Source organism: Falco cherrug, chromosome Z (assembly GCF_023634085.1).
Source record: "Falco cherrug isolate bFalChe1 chromosome Z, bFalChe1.pri, whole genome shotgun sequence".
Taxonomy (NCBI): domain Eukaryota; kingdom Metazoa; phylum Chordata; class Aves; order Falconiformes; family Falconidae; genus Falco; species Falco cherrug.
In genome coordinates this window covers 36,189,416-36,204,105 of record NC_073720.1, presented here as the reverse complement: position 1 = coordinate 36,204,105, position 14,690 = coordinate 36,189,416, and the positions used below count along the sequence as shown (strand labels likewise).

Here is a 14,690-nt window from a genome sequence, read left to right as displayed (position 1 = left end):
CCTTTGGAAAAGCTGGTGGTCAACCATTCCTCAAGATGTATTTCTTTATTTTATATAGGGCTAGTTCTAGGTGTTAATTTACAGGTGCAGGTAGAATATGTTTATGTGATTTTTCAGTAACTGCAATAAAAATTCTCTCAAGCCCCGGTTATCACCAGATGAAACTGAGCAGAAGTTAAGTGATGTCTTCCTCATCCTTTTCTTAGAGCCACCAAATAATGAACTCCATAAATTAAAAGTAGCACAGTGATATCGCAGGAAAAGCACTGGACTGACATGCAGAAAACTTCTCTGTTTCATGCTTCTGTTGAGTAAATAGATTTTGCTTCCGATTCCCCACTCGACATGAATAATGATACCTGTGTAAAACAACTTGCTATCCACAGACAAAGAGCCATATATAAGAGCTAAATGTTATTGCCACATGAATTCAGAAGCCTGGGTCTTTTGTTTTTTTCAGGTGGGTTGGTCCGGAGGAATACTAATTCTTTTAACATCAGAAATGTGAAGAAGCAGCAATTATTTGTTAGTACTGCCAGAGAAATCCTATGGAAGCAACTGGGTAAAACTCTACCACTTTCCCAAGGGAAGTAAGAGCTTGCAGCTTGGTGTTAGCTGAGAATGAATTGGGACTACTAGTGAAAAACCCCACACTGGAAATAACTTTACTGAATTGAATTTTTAAAATACAATTAAATTCACTGTACACAATACACTACAACACAGAAGAAAATACAGGTTTTCTTAGGAGTATTACCCTACATTGAATACTTTTTTCTACATTCATTTTTCTCATGTTTTCCAACATAAAGCATATTATTTTACGTAGCATATATCATAAAGCTGGGACTTACAAAGAAGCTAAAAGAAATTAGGTATGCAAAATCTCAATGATATCCCCAGTTCCTCCGCAAATTCTACTTCTACTGTCTGACTAGTACAACCAGGAGCTACTTAGCTGCTTTTTGTACTTTCAGAATTTTACAGATGCGTATTGGTTGTAGCAAAAACATCCCCTTTCTACAAAGCCTGTACTGGTGTTCACTGCTAACAGACCTGAAGGAAAATAATTTCTAACTTTGCATTGATTTGCAGCATTTTTTGTCTTTGGGAATCAAATACCACACTCCTTTCTGAACAGGAATGCAATTAATTCCTCTTGTTCAACAATTAATTAGTTCAGAGTTTCTACTTATGTATTGGATATGCATATTGACAGTTCTTTATGTGAAGAGGAAAGACAGGAGGAAACACATATTTTAGTCACACTTTGCAAAGATAGGTCTTAGCAATTTCATACAGTTTATTTCATGAGAGAACTGTACTCTTCTACCAGTTTCTTCTTCTCATTTAATTTTTCCAGTATGGCATCCATTAAGTATGAGGCAAAAGGAAACTGAAAAAGAAAAATAGTAAGAAAAATGATCATTGAACTCTATTTTCTTCATGTGAAAAACATTTATTAAGTATCTTTAAACCATCAGATTTCACTTGGTTCTGACAACTACCACACATGCACACATCTGATCTTTAAAGTTCACCTGCCTGGTTAGTGTCTGAAAATTTGCTCTCTACCATAAAAATGATAAAAGAACAGAGTAAAATGAAAAAAGATAAACGCGTTATTGAACAATTCATGCTTTACTGACCATGTTAATGATGTAAACTGCAGTACCAGCATCTCTGTCATTTATCTTCAATCAGCTGATCAATAAAAGGTTACAGTCATCTCTAGGGCATGCAGAAAAGGTAGTGTATGTTCACTACTCTCAGGAGGATGAGATAGAACTACCAGTTCAGCTCTCAGTACTGTGGCAACTGTCTTACACTCACACGTGAAAACTTGTAAACAAAAAAACCCAAAGCAAAACAAACCCCAAAACCCCAAAAGCTCCAATTGCCTTGATGGATTGGGATATGACAGAAACGTCTGCTCCTCTAAAACACACTATCAAAATTTTGTATTTACGTATTTACAGAGAAAAGTGAATTTGTATCCCTTTTACATCTCGTCCAACCTAAAAGACGTATTTACACAATCAATGTCTTCAAAGAATGAGATTTGGTGTATTTTTCAGTGTCATTGGTTTAGGGCTTAAAGAGGTTTTCTTTCACAGTCTTGGTGCATCAGTGCACTGTATGCTGGAACGTACTTCTGGAGGTGGTAGAAAGCACTCGTCATTGCAGCTCCAGCCACAGATGCTGTGCCAGAGGAGAGCAGAACAGTTTCTGTTTACACTTGAAAAGTCTTGTCAGCTTCACAGAGCTCTGTCAGCTTTCTTGAGACCAGCGTGACCGAGGGGTCAGCCCCACGCCAAAAGTAACAGCCGATGCTCATATCAGAAGGAAAGATAATTTGACTTTAATAAAGCCACAGGAAATAGATTAGGTAATATACAGCAGTTGGTTGAGCAGGGCAATCACCAGTTTCTTCTGCTTTTCACAACTGTAGTTCAAGGCAATACTTCTGCATCTAGACCACCCTCTGTTTCTGCATTTGAGTATCGCTGCTCTGATTTTATTTTTTCACTTCTCTATTCCATCTTTAGAGAGAAAACTGTACGGTACTTACACCAGATAGAGTACTGCCTGTTTCCTAGATATGTGGAATAAAAAATATAAAACAAAACCAAAACCAAAACCCCAGACATAAAAGTCTATCAAATACAAATGCTGGTGTAATGTCTGAACTGATATACAGATATGAATCAATATATTGATATTTATAATTACGAACAGGCCAGGAAAATACAAAAAACCTAAAATGGTAGCAAGGAAAATCTTGTTAATAGCAAGCATCTGTCATGAAATGGCTGTAATGGCAATCCTACGTGTTGGTCACCAGTCACTTTGCAGTTACTGAAAAAATACAGTAATATGCATTGTTTCCCTTTTCTGTAGAAAAGGGGGTTTTGAAGAGCTGGTACTTGCTAGCCAGACATGTCTCCATCTGTCATAAATAACTTCTGTCTCTGGTAAGAATTTTCTAGTAGTCTCCTACACCTGTCAGGTTTCTCCTGTACACTATTGTGATGACTTTTTGGGGAATAGAGGGATCCAATTCACTGAGCACAAATCTATTCACAGTAATATAAGACATAATCTTATCTGAAATTCTGTGACACTTACTTGCTACTGTGCTTTAAAAACACTGACTCCAGCATCTTGTTCATTCTTAATTGCTCTCCTTCCTCGTCTAAATATGTTTTTTATGAGAACACTATACCATTACCTCAAAGTCTCTAATTCTTCTTGCCTAGCTTGACTACATTCATTTCTGATACATTTCACCTCTTTAATGTTGTGCCTGAGATGAATGGTTTCTTATTGATGTCTCTGGCTCATATAATTCCAGCTACATTTTACTTGCTGCTCACTACCCTCTGTGGCTTCCATGTCATAGCAAAGTGACCTTTCAAGAACTCTTTCCATTTAAATCAAGAGCATTTGGAAGTTGAATGTTATATCATTCCTTCAACATTTGTTTGTTTCAGAGAAAGTGCTGTATGTTTTTATCTGGTTTTCCTTCCATACAGACACCGAGAACTGGATGATCTCTACAGTCTTAATCTTTAATAGAAGCCTGTCAGATTTACTTTTAATGACGGCTCTGTAACTATCCTGGGAAGCCTCCCTCTACATTTCTCCCCAGAACTTCACAACCGTTGAAGATGTCTCTGCTCCAAAGTATTCATCCTAGCTTCCAAACCTGCCATATGCTTGGGGAAGGCTTTGGGAGTTCAGTGAGTGCTAAGTGCACACCTAAGGAGTGAAAGCTTATTTATACTACTGATAATTATGTATTTTAATACAGAATGATATTTCTTCAAATGTTTTCCAGTTATCTATGCCACAACCAATTCAACTGAACACTAAGTATTAACAATGATAGCGATCCTGAATCAGTAATTGTGGTAGGCTTAAGAGAAGTAGTATTTACATGATTTGTATAAATTCACAACATTTGAAAGTGCAAACTACATGTGGATTTGAAGAGTTTTATTTACTTGTTTATATTTACCAGAATTACAGATTTCTTCTTTGATACTAGAAAGCCATATGAATGAAATAGCATATTTGTTACACAACTTATCAGACAGATATCTTGGTGTATGGATAACTGTAAAGCAGTATGATCCTAGAGTCAGGAATACTGATATTTACTTATATTTCCCTCACCTATTTATTCTGACCTTGAGTATGCTTCTTTTGGAGATCCCTTCTTTAAAAAATAAACTAGTAATATTTATCAACCTTACATGACATGACTGAGTCTCACTCAGCACAAATGCGTAAATATACACTGATTTGTCAGTGAAAACACTCATAATGAATCCAAGCAATGTTGTTATTCTAATGAGACATAGTGTCTCCATTTACAGAGTACAGCATTACTTGGCCTCTGCTTCACAAAGTCTAAAATGTGTTAACATAAAAATAAAAGTATTTAATTTCTGGAATACACAAATCAGTGATTACACCTGTTTTAAATCTCCCCATATGCATCATCAGTATAATACATTTGCCCAACAAAACTATCCAAACACACTGCAGAGCTGCCTCAAATTGAATTGAGTGAACCACAAGGAATAACCCGAAATAAAACTAAAGGAACTCAGGTTACAATGACTAAACCCTCCTAATTTCACTATAAACTAAAAGTGAAAACAAAACAAAATAAAAAATTAGAGAAATGCTTCACTTCACTATTGTTCTTTGGCCATTCTGCTTTGTGATGGCTGTATATACATGATTATATAAAATATATGTGCCTGTCTGTATTCTTATCCTGAGTAATCAAGCCGACTTCTCCTTGTTTTCAGCCCAGAATTGATGGTATGTGGTTTTGTTTGTGTGCATGAGATAAAACATAGGTTTATATCATAACGGTTTGTCAATGTACAGGATTGAGCTCTTATTCTCATAATGACAAGAAAATAATGATTACATTCTGATGGTCTTGTATCGATGCTAACAGTGCCCAGGATACAGTTCAGACTGCTCTGGTGCTGCTTTTTCAGGTGCAGGTACTTGAAACACCTGGTGATGGCGGCAGTGGTGAGTGCACCGGTGTGTTTATGTATGAGTGAATACATAAGTGTGCGTGTGAGCAGAGGTCAGGCAAAGAGCAGAGACCTGTTCAAAGAGCAGAAGACAGACTCAGGCTGGAGAAAGACTAATGAAAGCAAAGCAGGCAAGTTCCAACTCAATAAAAGAAATTTATAAGGAAACAACCATAGCTGTTAGTGCACATTCCCAGACGACACCAGAGGAAATCTCTATTTAGTAGCCAGTGCAAATTCTAAAAAGGGACTGGAGAAAATTCCTACCGATGAAGAGTGAATATAGTGTTCCAAACCTGTTCTAGAGATGGATTATACACATACCTACAGAGCACCCACAGAACAGACAGCAGGGAGCTCTTCTGGAAATTTTCACCAATGGAATATGATTTGTATATTCATTGTGATGCCATAAGAGGAAAGCTTTTACTAGGCAGTTTTGTTTATGTGAGATGTGACATCCCCAGGAGTACATGAGAAGTAAGGGCAGGCAAGTGCTGCTGTATGTCTGATAAGGAACATGCCAAATCAATGCTGTCATTTAGTTCAGTGCTTGGAAGAGTTAGGCAGATGATCTGTATTTTATTAAAAAGTAGTTCTTGGAGACTTCAGGCAGTAATCTGGATCCTGCAAACATGCTGTACTCGCATACAAAATTATGAATGGATTGTTTGGAGATGCTGTTCCTTACAATCAGTCACAATGAATGAAAGCCTAGGGTGGTACAAGAAATCTTGTCTAAGTTTACGTGAAAGGAAGTCATCCTCTTGGTTTAGTTATATAAGTTTCCTATGATGGGAAAAAGCTAGGAAAAGTTGCTATTTGGTTTGGTTGTATTTTATTTGGTTGTTTTTGTATGATTATAAAAAGAGAGTGCCTATACTGTGCCAGGTTCAAATAATCAGACATACAAACCCAGATGTGAGGGAGAAAGTAGGTAGAGGCCTCACCACTTCCCATGCAAGCTGTAAACACACATACATATTGAGATAACCATACTCATTCCCTCCTTTCCCAAATACCATGAACTGCTGAAAACTCAATGGTCTATAATGTGATACTTCTCCCAGCTTCTCTCTCCCATGCCCAATCACTAATGCATAATCAGTTTGATGTCTCTATACAAGATGACTCAGATACCCCTGTGCTGGCAGCAAATATCTCTGCCTGTGCTCCTGTGACGCCTCTTCACATACAGGCTATTCATAGGCAAGAGAACCTTTTATCCTAATGTCAGTTATTAAGATGTTCCATTTTTATACTTTAGTAAGAACACTCTAGTCATTGGGTGTTAATGTACAAACATAAAAAGGCAACTAAAAAACCACTTGTTGGCCATTCAAGACATAGGTTTAGACAATAAGTGATTTTTACTAGCTCTGTGGAATTCAGAACATGACTGTACTTTTCAGTTATATGATTCTTATTTACATAATAACATCCTGATGCAGAGATGCCTCTATCAAATTGTAAGCTTCTTAGTAGTGCTGTAGTTTCTCCACATGTGTTTCTATAGTAGTTGATAAAACAAGGACTGGTATCTGTGAGCCTTGGGAATGTAAAAATATTTATCACAGAAATATTAACATTCTTGTAAAGCTGACAGAAATTAAGACTTTTTCAAGCCATGAGAGTATGGAAAATAAAGGTACAGATGAAGTGTAAAACAGAGGTGTGCTATCCTTTATCATTACACTTTAGGGGAACCCATAAAATGACAGTAAAAAGCAACTAGTGCTTCCCTCAGTCCCCCCCAAAATTCTAATGCAGCAGTAAAATGGCGTATGTCAGCAATAAAAATAAAATGTCTATGACATTTTAAATGTTATCGTACTGTCACAGCGGAATAAAATTAGCTTGAAGAATGATCTAAAGGGATATGATGCAGTTCATTATGTATAACAGCAACAGCAGCAGCTTCCCAGTGTTCATAAAGGTTTCTCCATTAAATTTACCTCCAGTCAATAATTAGGAGTCCACAAATAAACTTAGGCAATTAAATCAATACTGCTGGGCAATTATGTTCCAAAGTCTGGGCTCAATGGCACAAAAAGACACTATATCAAACTGCAATATTAAGTGATCTGATGCAATTTTCAACCAAACATTTTTTTCAGAATAACAGAAAAGGGCAAGCCTGGATCTTTGTTCAAGATGCAAATGGTTACACAGTTTGCCAACCTGTAACACTAAGTGAGCAGTTTGCTATGAGAAAGTGTTGACAGAAACCTTTCATTTCAACCTCAAGCTTCAGTTTTCTGATCAGAAATATTACCAATACCTACTAAAGGAAACCAACCCCCAAATCTCTACAAGATGGAAGTTCAGGGATTTAAAGGACAGTGACTCTTCTGTGAGCTGCTCCCAAATAGAGACCCTGAGATCTTAACAATTTCCATCCATGTGACAGCATGGACAGAAATGAAAAGCAGAGCTGACTGCTTCCAAAAAGCACTAATCCCCTTGCAATTCTAAAGATGGCTAGCTTGCCAAGAATTACTTCTACCCTCAGAGCTCCTCCTGAGGAACCCCGTAAGATGGAACAAAAAATAACTGAAAACCAGTATTAATTTGTACACAAACTTATACGGCTAAAAGCAATAAGCTCCTCTATCTTAGCTAACATTTGCAATCCTAATATAGTTGGTTACATAGTCAAAAAACCCCTAACTCTCCATGCCCTGCCTTTTTGCTGCCTGTATCAGATGAAGAGAAGTGATAAAATTCTGCTTTGGATTTTTTAACGATTAACCAAAGAATGATAACAAAACAAAAAAAAAAGAATAAGAATTCTTTGTTTTATTCCATGAATCTGATTTGTGTTTTGGAGTCCCTTACATGAACAGAATCTTGAAATTTATAGATTTTTTCGAAGTTCTTAAAATGAAGGCAATATAGTGAATAAGAATATTTGTGCTTTTACTGCTGAGTTCCACATAACATTACAAGACTAAATTAAAATGCCAGTATTTCTGACAAAGCCAGTAAAAGCAAACTGATATTTCCATCTCCTCCACTGCAGCAATTAAGCAGTCTTAATGGTAGTAGGTTTTGATAATGAAAGAGTGGAAAAACTGTCACTTCTTAAAAATCTGGTCATAGGACACAATCGAGAGACAAAAGCTATTAATGATAAAATATATAAATTTGGATGTGAGTGTTCTCTTGAAATGGCTTTCAAAATATTTTCAATCATTCACATTCTTAACTGATATGAACTACATTGCTAATGGACCCATGCTAGTGAATATGCATTAGGAACACTGGATTTGTAAATCAAATTTTATTTCTTTTCAGACATCAGCTACCCATCATCTGAATCAAGCAGACAACTAAAATAAAATGGAAAAGTTTCAAGAGTCAGTATATGTTGTCAGTGATGTCCAAGCAAAAGCTGACTACGGCTAGAAAAGCAGGGCTCTCACCTGCCAATAAACTGCCCTTGATCACTTACAAGAGGGGAGCATCCCAGCAGACTCCGTGTGTATTAAAAAAAGGACTTGAAAGAGAAGAAAAAGTATCACACAGGTCACAGCAGCAGTCTCAATGGACCCCTCAGGGATTTCTACTAGTCTCAGCCTTGTCATCCTCTATGCAGCTTTCCTCTCTGCCCAGAAAATGTCGATAGGAAAATGTTTGAGGGGCCTCTGGTGGAAATTTTTTCATTCTTTCTGCATTGACAGGATGCCAAATCAATATTTACTTCCCACTAACAAGCTGCTCGAGGTCTCAGTAGAAAATATTGTAGAGAATGCGAGAAGACACGATAATAAACAGCTGTCTGGCTATGAGGAAAACATGAATTGACTGGAAACAGGTCCACAGTAAAAGGTCACTGAAACCCATGAACTCCTCAGGTGTCCGTATCAACTACTAACTTTAAAGGCACATAATAAAAAAATCTCTTTTTCCTAAGAGGTATGAGAGAATGGATCCTTTTCACTCTAGCAAGCATTACACACTGTTTCAATAATTCAATTAACACATTTGCCAAGGAAGGTCTGCGCTCATTTTCTCTAGCATTGTTTCACTGGTTCCAGCTGTTAAGTTAGCTATCACAAATCCTTGGTTAACATCTCTTCGGTTTTATCCATTGACTCCTATTTTAATAGAAATAAACAGGAAATGATACTAAACAAGGCTTTTACGTTGCCTTATCACAGTATAGTTTGGGACCATCAATGGCAACATAATACAAATGCAAAAGATTAATTACAACCTAAAAACACATAGCTACTCTGACTAGAAAGTTATAATTTATTAAGGGAAGATATAAATTCAGCACCTGTGCTTCAAGAAGTTTCTGTATATACTGCAGCCATTCTTTATCTTTTTCAAATTCCATTTTTGTCTTCGCTGTTTCCTAAAAATAGAGACATATAACACAGAAACAGTATTTTGACACCACTTGAGAAGAACATAGTGAACAATAAAGGACATGTGTGACTGGATATAAATTAAATAAACAGCATGTGCAAGTGGGAACTATGATTGCAAAACTAGTTATCTGAAGCATATCCACCAAGTATGAGGACTCTGTTAATGTTTGTGCATGTCCCTGGAAATATGCATGGTATGTTCTTTTCCCATTAATATAAAGGTGTACGTGTGATCTATGTGTAGATTTTACTAGTTCAAAGGTGCCTGAGTCTACACACTGGTAAACGGAATATGTATATAAAATCTGTGTACCGTAAATTCATGACCTGTATTTTAAATCTGCTATCAATTTATAGTTACATATGATTGTGTATTTTACACATATATTCACAACAGTGATTATAACCAAAGACATAGAAATTACTTGAGAATGAGGTAAGTATGGAACAGATCTGTCAAAAGTGAATCACCTTACAGGGGTGTATAAATGTTAGTAAACAGGGCAGGCATCAGTCCATTTTATTTGTATTCAAGAACATAATCTGTATCAATGCATACACATACAATGCACCTTTATTTAATCAATGTGAAAATTCTCTTTTGTGAGTTCTGAAATATAAAGCTCCAACAAGGCTAAACCTAAGTCATCACCAGAATACTGTTACTGTCCAATAATGTTCAACACCCAGACACTCCTATTAAGGTAAGTGTACTAGCTTTTTCATGTATTATTTGATCAGGCCTAAATAAATCTGAATAAGAAATCCTATTACTATATCTATTTAATAGAGGGTGATTTGATAAAACACTATCAAATATTGCATAGTAAAATGTATGATAGAATCAACAAAAAAAGGCAATGGATTCCCCCAGAAACCATCTGTCTACTAGAAATACTTTTAATAGGTATCACAATTCAAGAAAGAAAGCGCCAACGGAATCAATCTGGTACAGCAAGATACATTCTAATTTTGTTTTCATTAATGCAGAAGTCTATTTAAAATGTATAACCTTGCCAAACAGTCTCATGAAAAAGCAAACTACTAAGGATTTTCAAATAATGTCTCTACATCTACATGCTCAAAACAGTACATTTATATTTTATTTATACATGCCCGAAGTCTTGACACTTTACGAGTCACTAACCTGACCTTTTTATTTAAATCCAGCTGTTCTGTTCTGTTTGTGCTGGATGTTGCACAGTGAAATTTGTCTCTACCTGGAAGTACTTTTCCTCAGGATCAGAATACCATTTTCTGATCTAGCACCTTTTTACTGAAGAGTCCTTAAAGTAACTTACCTCATCATCATCCACTTCTAATATCTCCTTGAGATCAGTTGTTGAAACATTAAGGATAGATGCTGCCAACTGAACAGACTCTTGGGAAAGACCCTTTTTGCACACTCTCACTTCTCCCATTTTTTTTGCCTGTTTGATTTTTGTTCTCAGCTCTTGTATGCTGCGCTGTAACTCTCCGGTTAGAGCCTGGAAGATGCACAAGCAAAAAACATTCCATTGCTATTTTTCTTGAGGTGCAAACACTATGAAAAAACCAGCATCATTTAGACTAAGCTCCTTTAGAATGGAATTACATTCATTCTGTATTATTGGTTGAATAGCATACCTGCTATAGTAGTAAATAACATAGTATTTAGAACACAGAAGATGAACATTAAAACAGAAAATGTTCTTAAATACAGGTACATTTTTTCAATGTCTTTAGCAATATAACTATATTTATAATGCCATCAGTAGTTAAGACAAAGCAGCTCCTGTAGAATCAATTAAAAATCCCTTCCTGATCCAGTCTACTAATGTACTTGAAATAACAACAGAAATGTCAGACTTCACTGTGGTCAGAGATCTTTTTAAAACTTACTCATACCTCACTGCATGAAGAAATACCAGTATTTGGTGAAACACCTTTTGTTCAAAACCCTGAAATTTTGTTTCCTGTAAATCAAACCTGCCCTGGCCACCAATTCTTCCCAATACAATTTCTACAATTTAAATCATCACAGTAGTGGTTATCCATTGTTGATAACCAGCATAGGAGCACACAAGCCCGCTGTATTATTATCCAAGGCTTGCACGGGAAGGGTTGTATTCTCTAGGCAGCTGGCCCATACAAAAGGTCTGGGCAGGGAGCCTCTCTGCATGGGTGCCCTTAGTGGGTGTTTTAAACAGGCACCAGCTCAGGTGGGAGGAAGAAGACCAGGTACCAGACCAAACCCGTTGCAGTTGTTCTTTAACACTGGCTTTGACAAGGTCTGAAGCAGGGGCGCCAACAGAAGCGTCAATTTTAGATCTCATTTCTGCTGTTGAAGACTTATAGTTAATTTTAAGCAAGAACTAGAGCTTGATAGGATGTCTGATCCCGCTAATGCTGCATAATTAAACTGCCTTTTGCTAGTGACTAATAAATAAGGTAACAATAAAGGACAATTTTTCTATGATCATTTCTGAAATGTGATACACACTGCCTAAGCCAGAAAGATGCTTGCAGCTTAAAAGAAATCCATAAAAACCAGAATAATATTAAAAGCAAACTGCAAGGTTTAAACAACAGGAAAGGAGAACCATTATTTGGAGTGGGGAGAAAAGGGATTACTGGGATTTAGTAAAACTGAAGTAAAAATCTAGGAAAAGTAAAAAATTGCAAGATTACTAGATAAAAAATAGTACTTGCAATTAATGGGAAAGAAGAAACCCAGCAGGGGTGAGGACACTCTCCTGTGTTTATTTATAACTAGAATAAAAGAAACAGTATGAAACATCCTGTTGAAAAGACTTTGTTGACCTGAATGAAAGCTGAATGGAATCCAAACTTGATTTTGGTTCTTGTTCCCCAACACCACACAGGCTTGAATAATACCTTCTACAGCTGAGCATGAGCCCAACTGCACAACAAAGAATCGATGGCTGACATGCCTACTTCTCCCATTGCTACAGTTCTCTGGTTCCGTGAAATAACACTAAGCATTAGTATAAATCATCAGTTGTGCAAGTTAAGTTATTCTGTTTCAATATTTATGCAACTATGACAAAAGCATTTTGTCAAAAGCAGAGCAAAGCATTTTTATTTAAAAATTGTTGGCTGAGAGACAACAGCAGTAACTCATTGTTATTGTCAGAAGATCCTCCTAGCGCATTCAACATCCATGACTCAAGCAGAACTGTGATTGTCAACACAGACACCTTGGCTGAGTTTAAAACGAGAGAATAAGGTTTTCTTTCGATCATCACATGTGGGGCTCATCTTATTAAACTATCTCTCACCAGTATCTGATTAACTCCTGAAAATTCTTTTTCTGCAGAATGCCTTCATCTCATAGAAACTGAGTGCAGAATTATGAAGCCTGTTTATTGGCATTTGCGGCAAGTACTCTACAGACTCTAGTGTATTCAAAATACAGTTATTAAAAAGCATTTGCTGATATATCTTGAACAAAGCACAAGAGATTCATCTGATTCCAAGATTTGTTTATATTTCTACCACTACCTAACTTAATGTTTTTCTGTATTTAGGTAAAATTTAATTACTAAAACCAAAATTACCCTACTATAAATTTGGGGAGAGGAGGTACAACGGAATTTGTCCCGTTTTGTGATTCATGGTGGGTCTCTCCATTCACAGTATTTCTAACAAAATGTATTTTACATAAACATGTCTGCAAGTACATTGCTGAAAAGAATGAAGAACTTCAAATGTTACAAGCAGGGAGCTAGGGCAACTTGGACCAAGCTCACAGAAGGAAACAAATAAGAGAGCAGAAAGCCCCAAAAAGAAAAGCACACACTATGAAAAAAAATTTACAGATAAATGGTCTAACAGTAAACTGGCTGCTGCAGCATGTAGGAGATATATTTGAAAATGGAAAAAATACGCTCAACTGTAATTTTTCAATCAAATTGAATCAGCTTCCCAAATTTCAAAAGTAAGGAGGTCTCTGTCAGATGTAAGTGATCGAGCTAGAAGAGGCACACTTGTATACTGGTGCAAATAAGAAATGTAAATTAAAGGAGTAAAACATCAAGGAAATTAACTGCAAAGCCATATGGGAAGACTACAAATAATGTCAAATAGCCAAGCACAGATAAACAAAAAGCATGAGAAGAATCAAAGTTAAACATTCACTTGAACATCTCAGACATCATCTCATTGCCAGACAATAGCCTTATGGCATTATTAGATAAATTTCATTGGTGTATCCAAACTCCAAAAGAGGTGCATGATGAATGAACAAGCTGACAGAGGTAGCAACAGTGGAACCCCAAAACTGCAACTCCACTGTGCCTGCCTTTTAGTTCAGAGCTCCAGAAAGGAAGGTACCAGAAAGACCATGAAGAATCCATAACAGCAATTAAAAAAAAAAAAAAAAAAGAAGGAAAAATAAGGAAAAAAAAAGGAATTTTAAACAAAAAACAAGGAAAGAGAAAATTACAAGTAACAGATTTTGATATGCAAGCATACCACAGTAGACCATATATACAGAGGACTTGCGCTTCAATTCCTCTTTTCCCTGAGCAGTTCTAAGACACTGAAGCCTAAGTGAAATACATACCATATGTGAAAAACAAGGCTACTTAACAGACTTTCAAATTGGACTCTCAAAGACCAGCTATTTTTGAACCTGCCTTCTTCACATTATTAAGTTGTAATAATCATGTTTTGATACACATTTTTCCCTGGCTAAATGCCTTAAAAAATGATAGTCTCCCTATTATTTTAAGTTGCTTTTTCTCTTGATATATCCTTATCCATCATATACTAATGTATTCATGTGCGTAATTGTTTACTTATTAGTGATTTCATTTATATGTCAGTTCACGCTTTACTACAGAAATGTTCAACATCAAAGCCACACAGGTCTTTAACTATGTTAGGAAGAACCATTTCCAAACTGAAGATGACAAAAACCTAGGATTTAACCAACACAGGTTTTGTTTGTGAGTGTACTGAAGCCAGTATAATCTCATTCTTTGATTAAGAAATTGATCCAACACACTCTGGAGCTAAGTGTATGACTTTAAACAAAAACATATCCCACTGTGTATTTCAGAAGTACTAGTTTTTAAACTTCTAAGCATACACTGGTGATGCAAACTGCCTACAATGATATCAGTGCAGGATATGACTTCAGTACTATCAGTACTATATTGATGTACAATAGCAATGCCTTTATTAGTACTAGTAGTACTAGGATTTGATTTTTTCGCTTTGTTTTTCTTTGGTGTCAAATCTA

General features: G+C 36.3%; 1 protein-coding gene across 3 annotated transcripts in view; it reads right to left on the bottom strand.

The window, feature by feature from the left end:
- Positions 1-639: 639 nt before the first annotated feature.
- The window catches only part of CNTLN (centlein), a 198,014-nt gene continuing 183,963 nt past the window's right edge, over positions 640-14,690 (bottom strand). For all 3 annotated transcript variants that reach the window (XM_055699169.1, XM_055699168.1, XM_055699170.1), the window contains 3 exons: positions 10,744-10,929; positions 9,349-9,426; positions 640-1,396 (listed from right to left, as the gene is read on the bottom strand). In XM_055699169.1, coding sequence (XP_055555144.1) covers positions 1,304-1,396; positions 9,349-9,426; positions 10,744-10,929 — 357 coding nt within the window. In that variant the 3' untranslated portion in view covers positions 640-1,303. The remainder of the gene's footprint in view (positions 1,397-9,348; positions 9,427-10,743; positions 10,930-14,690) is intronic.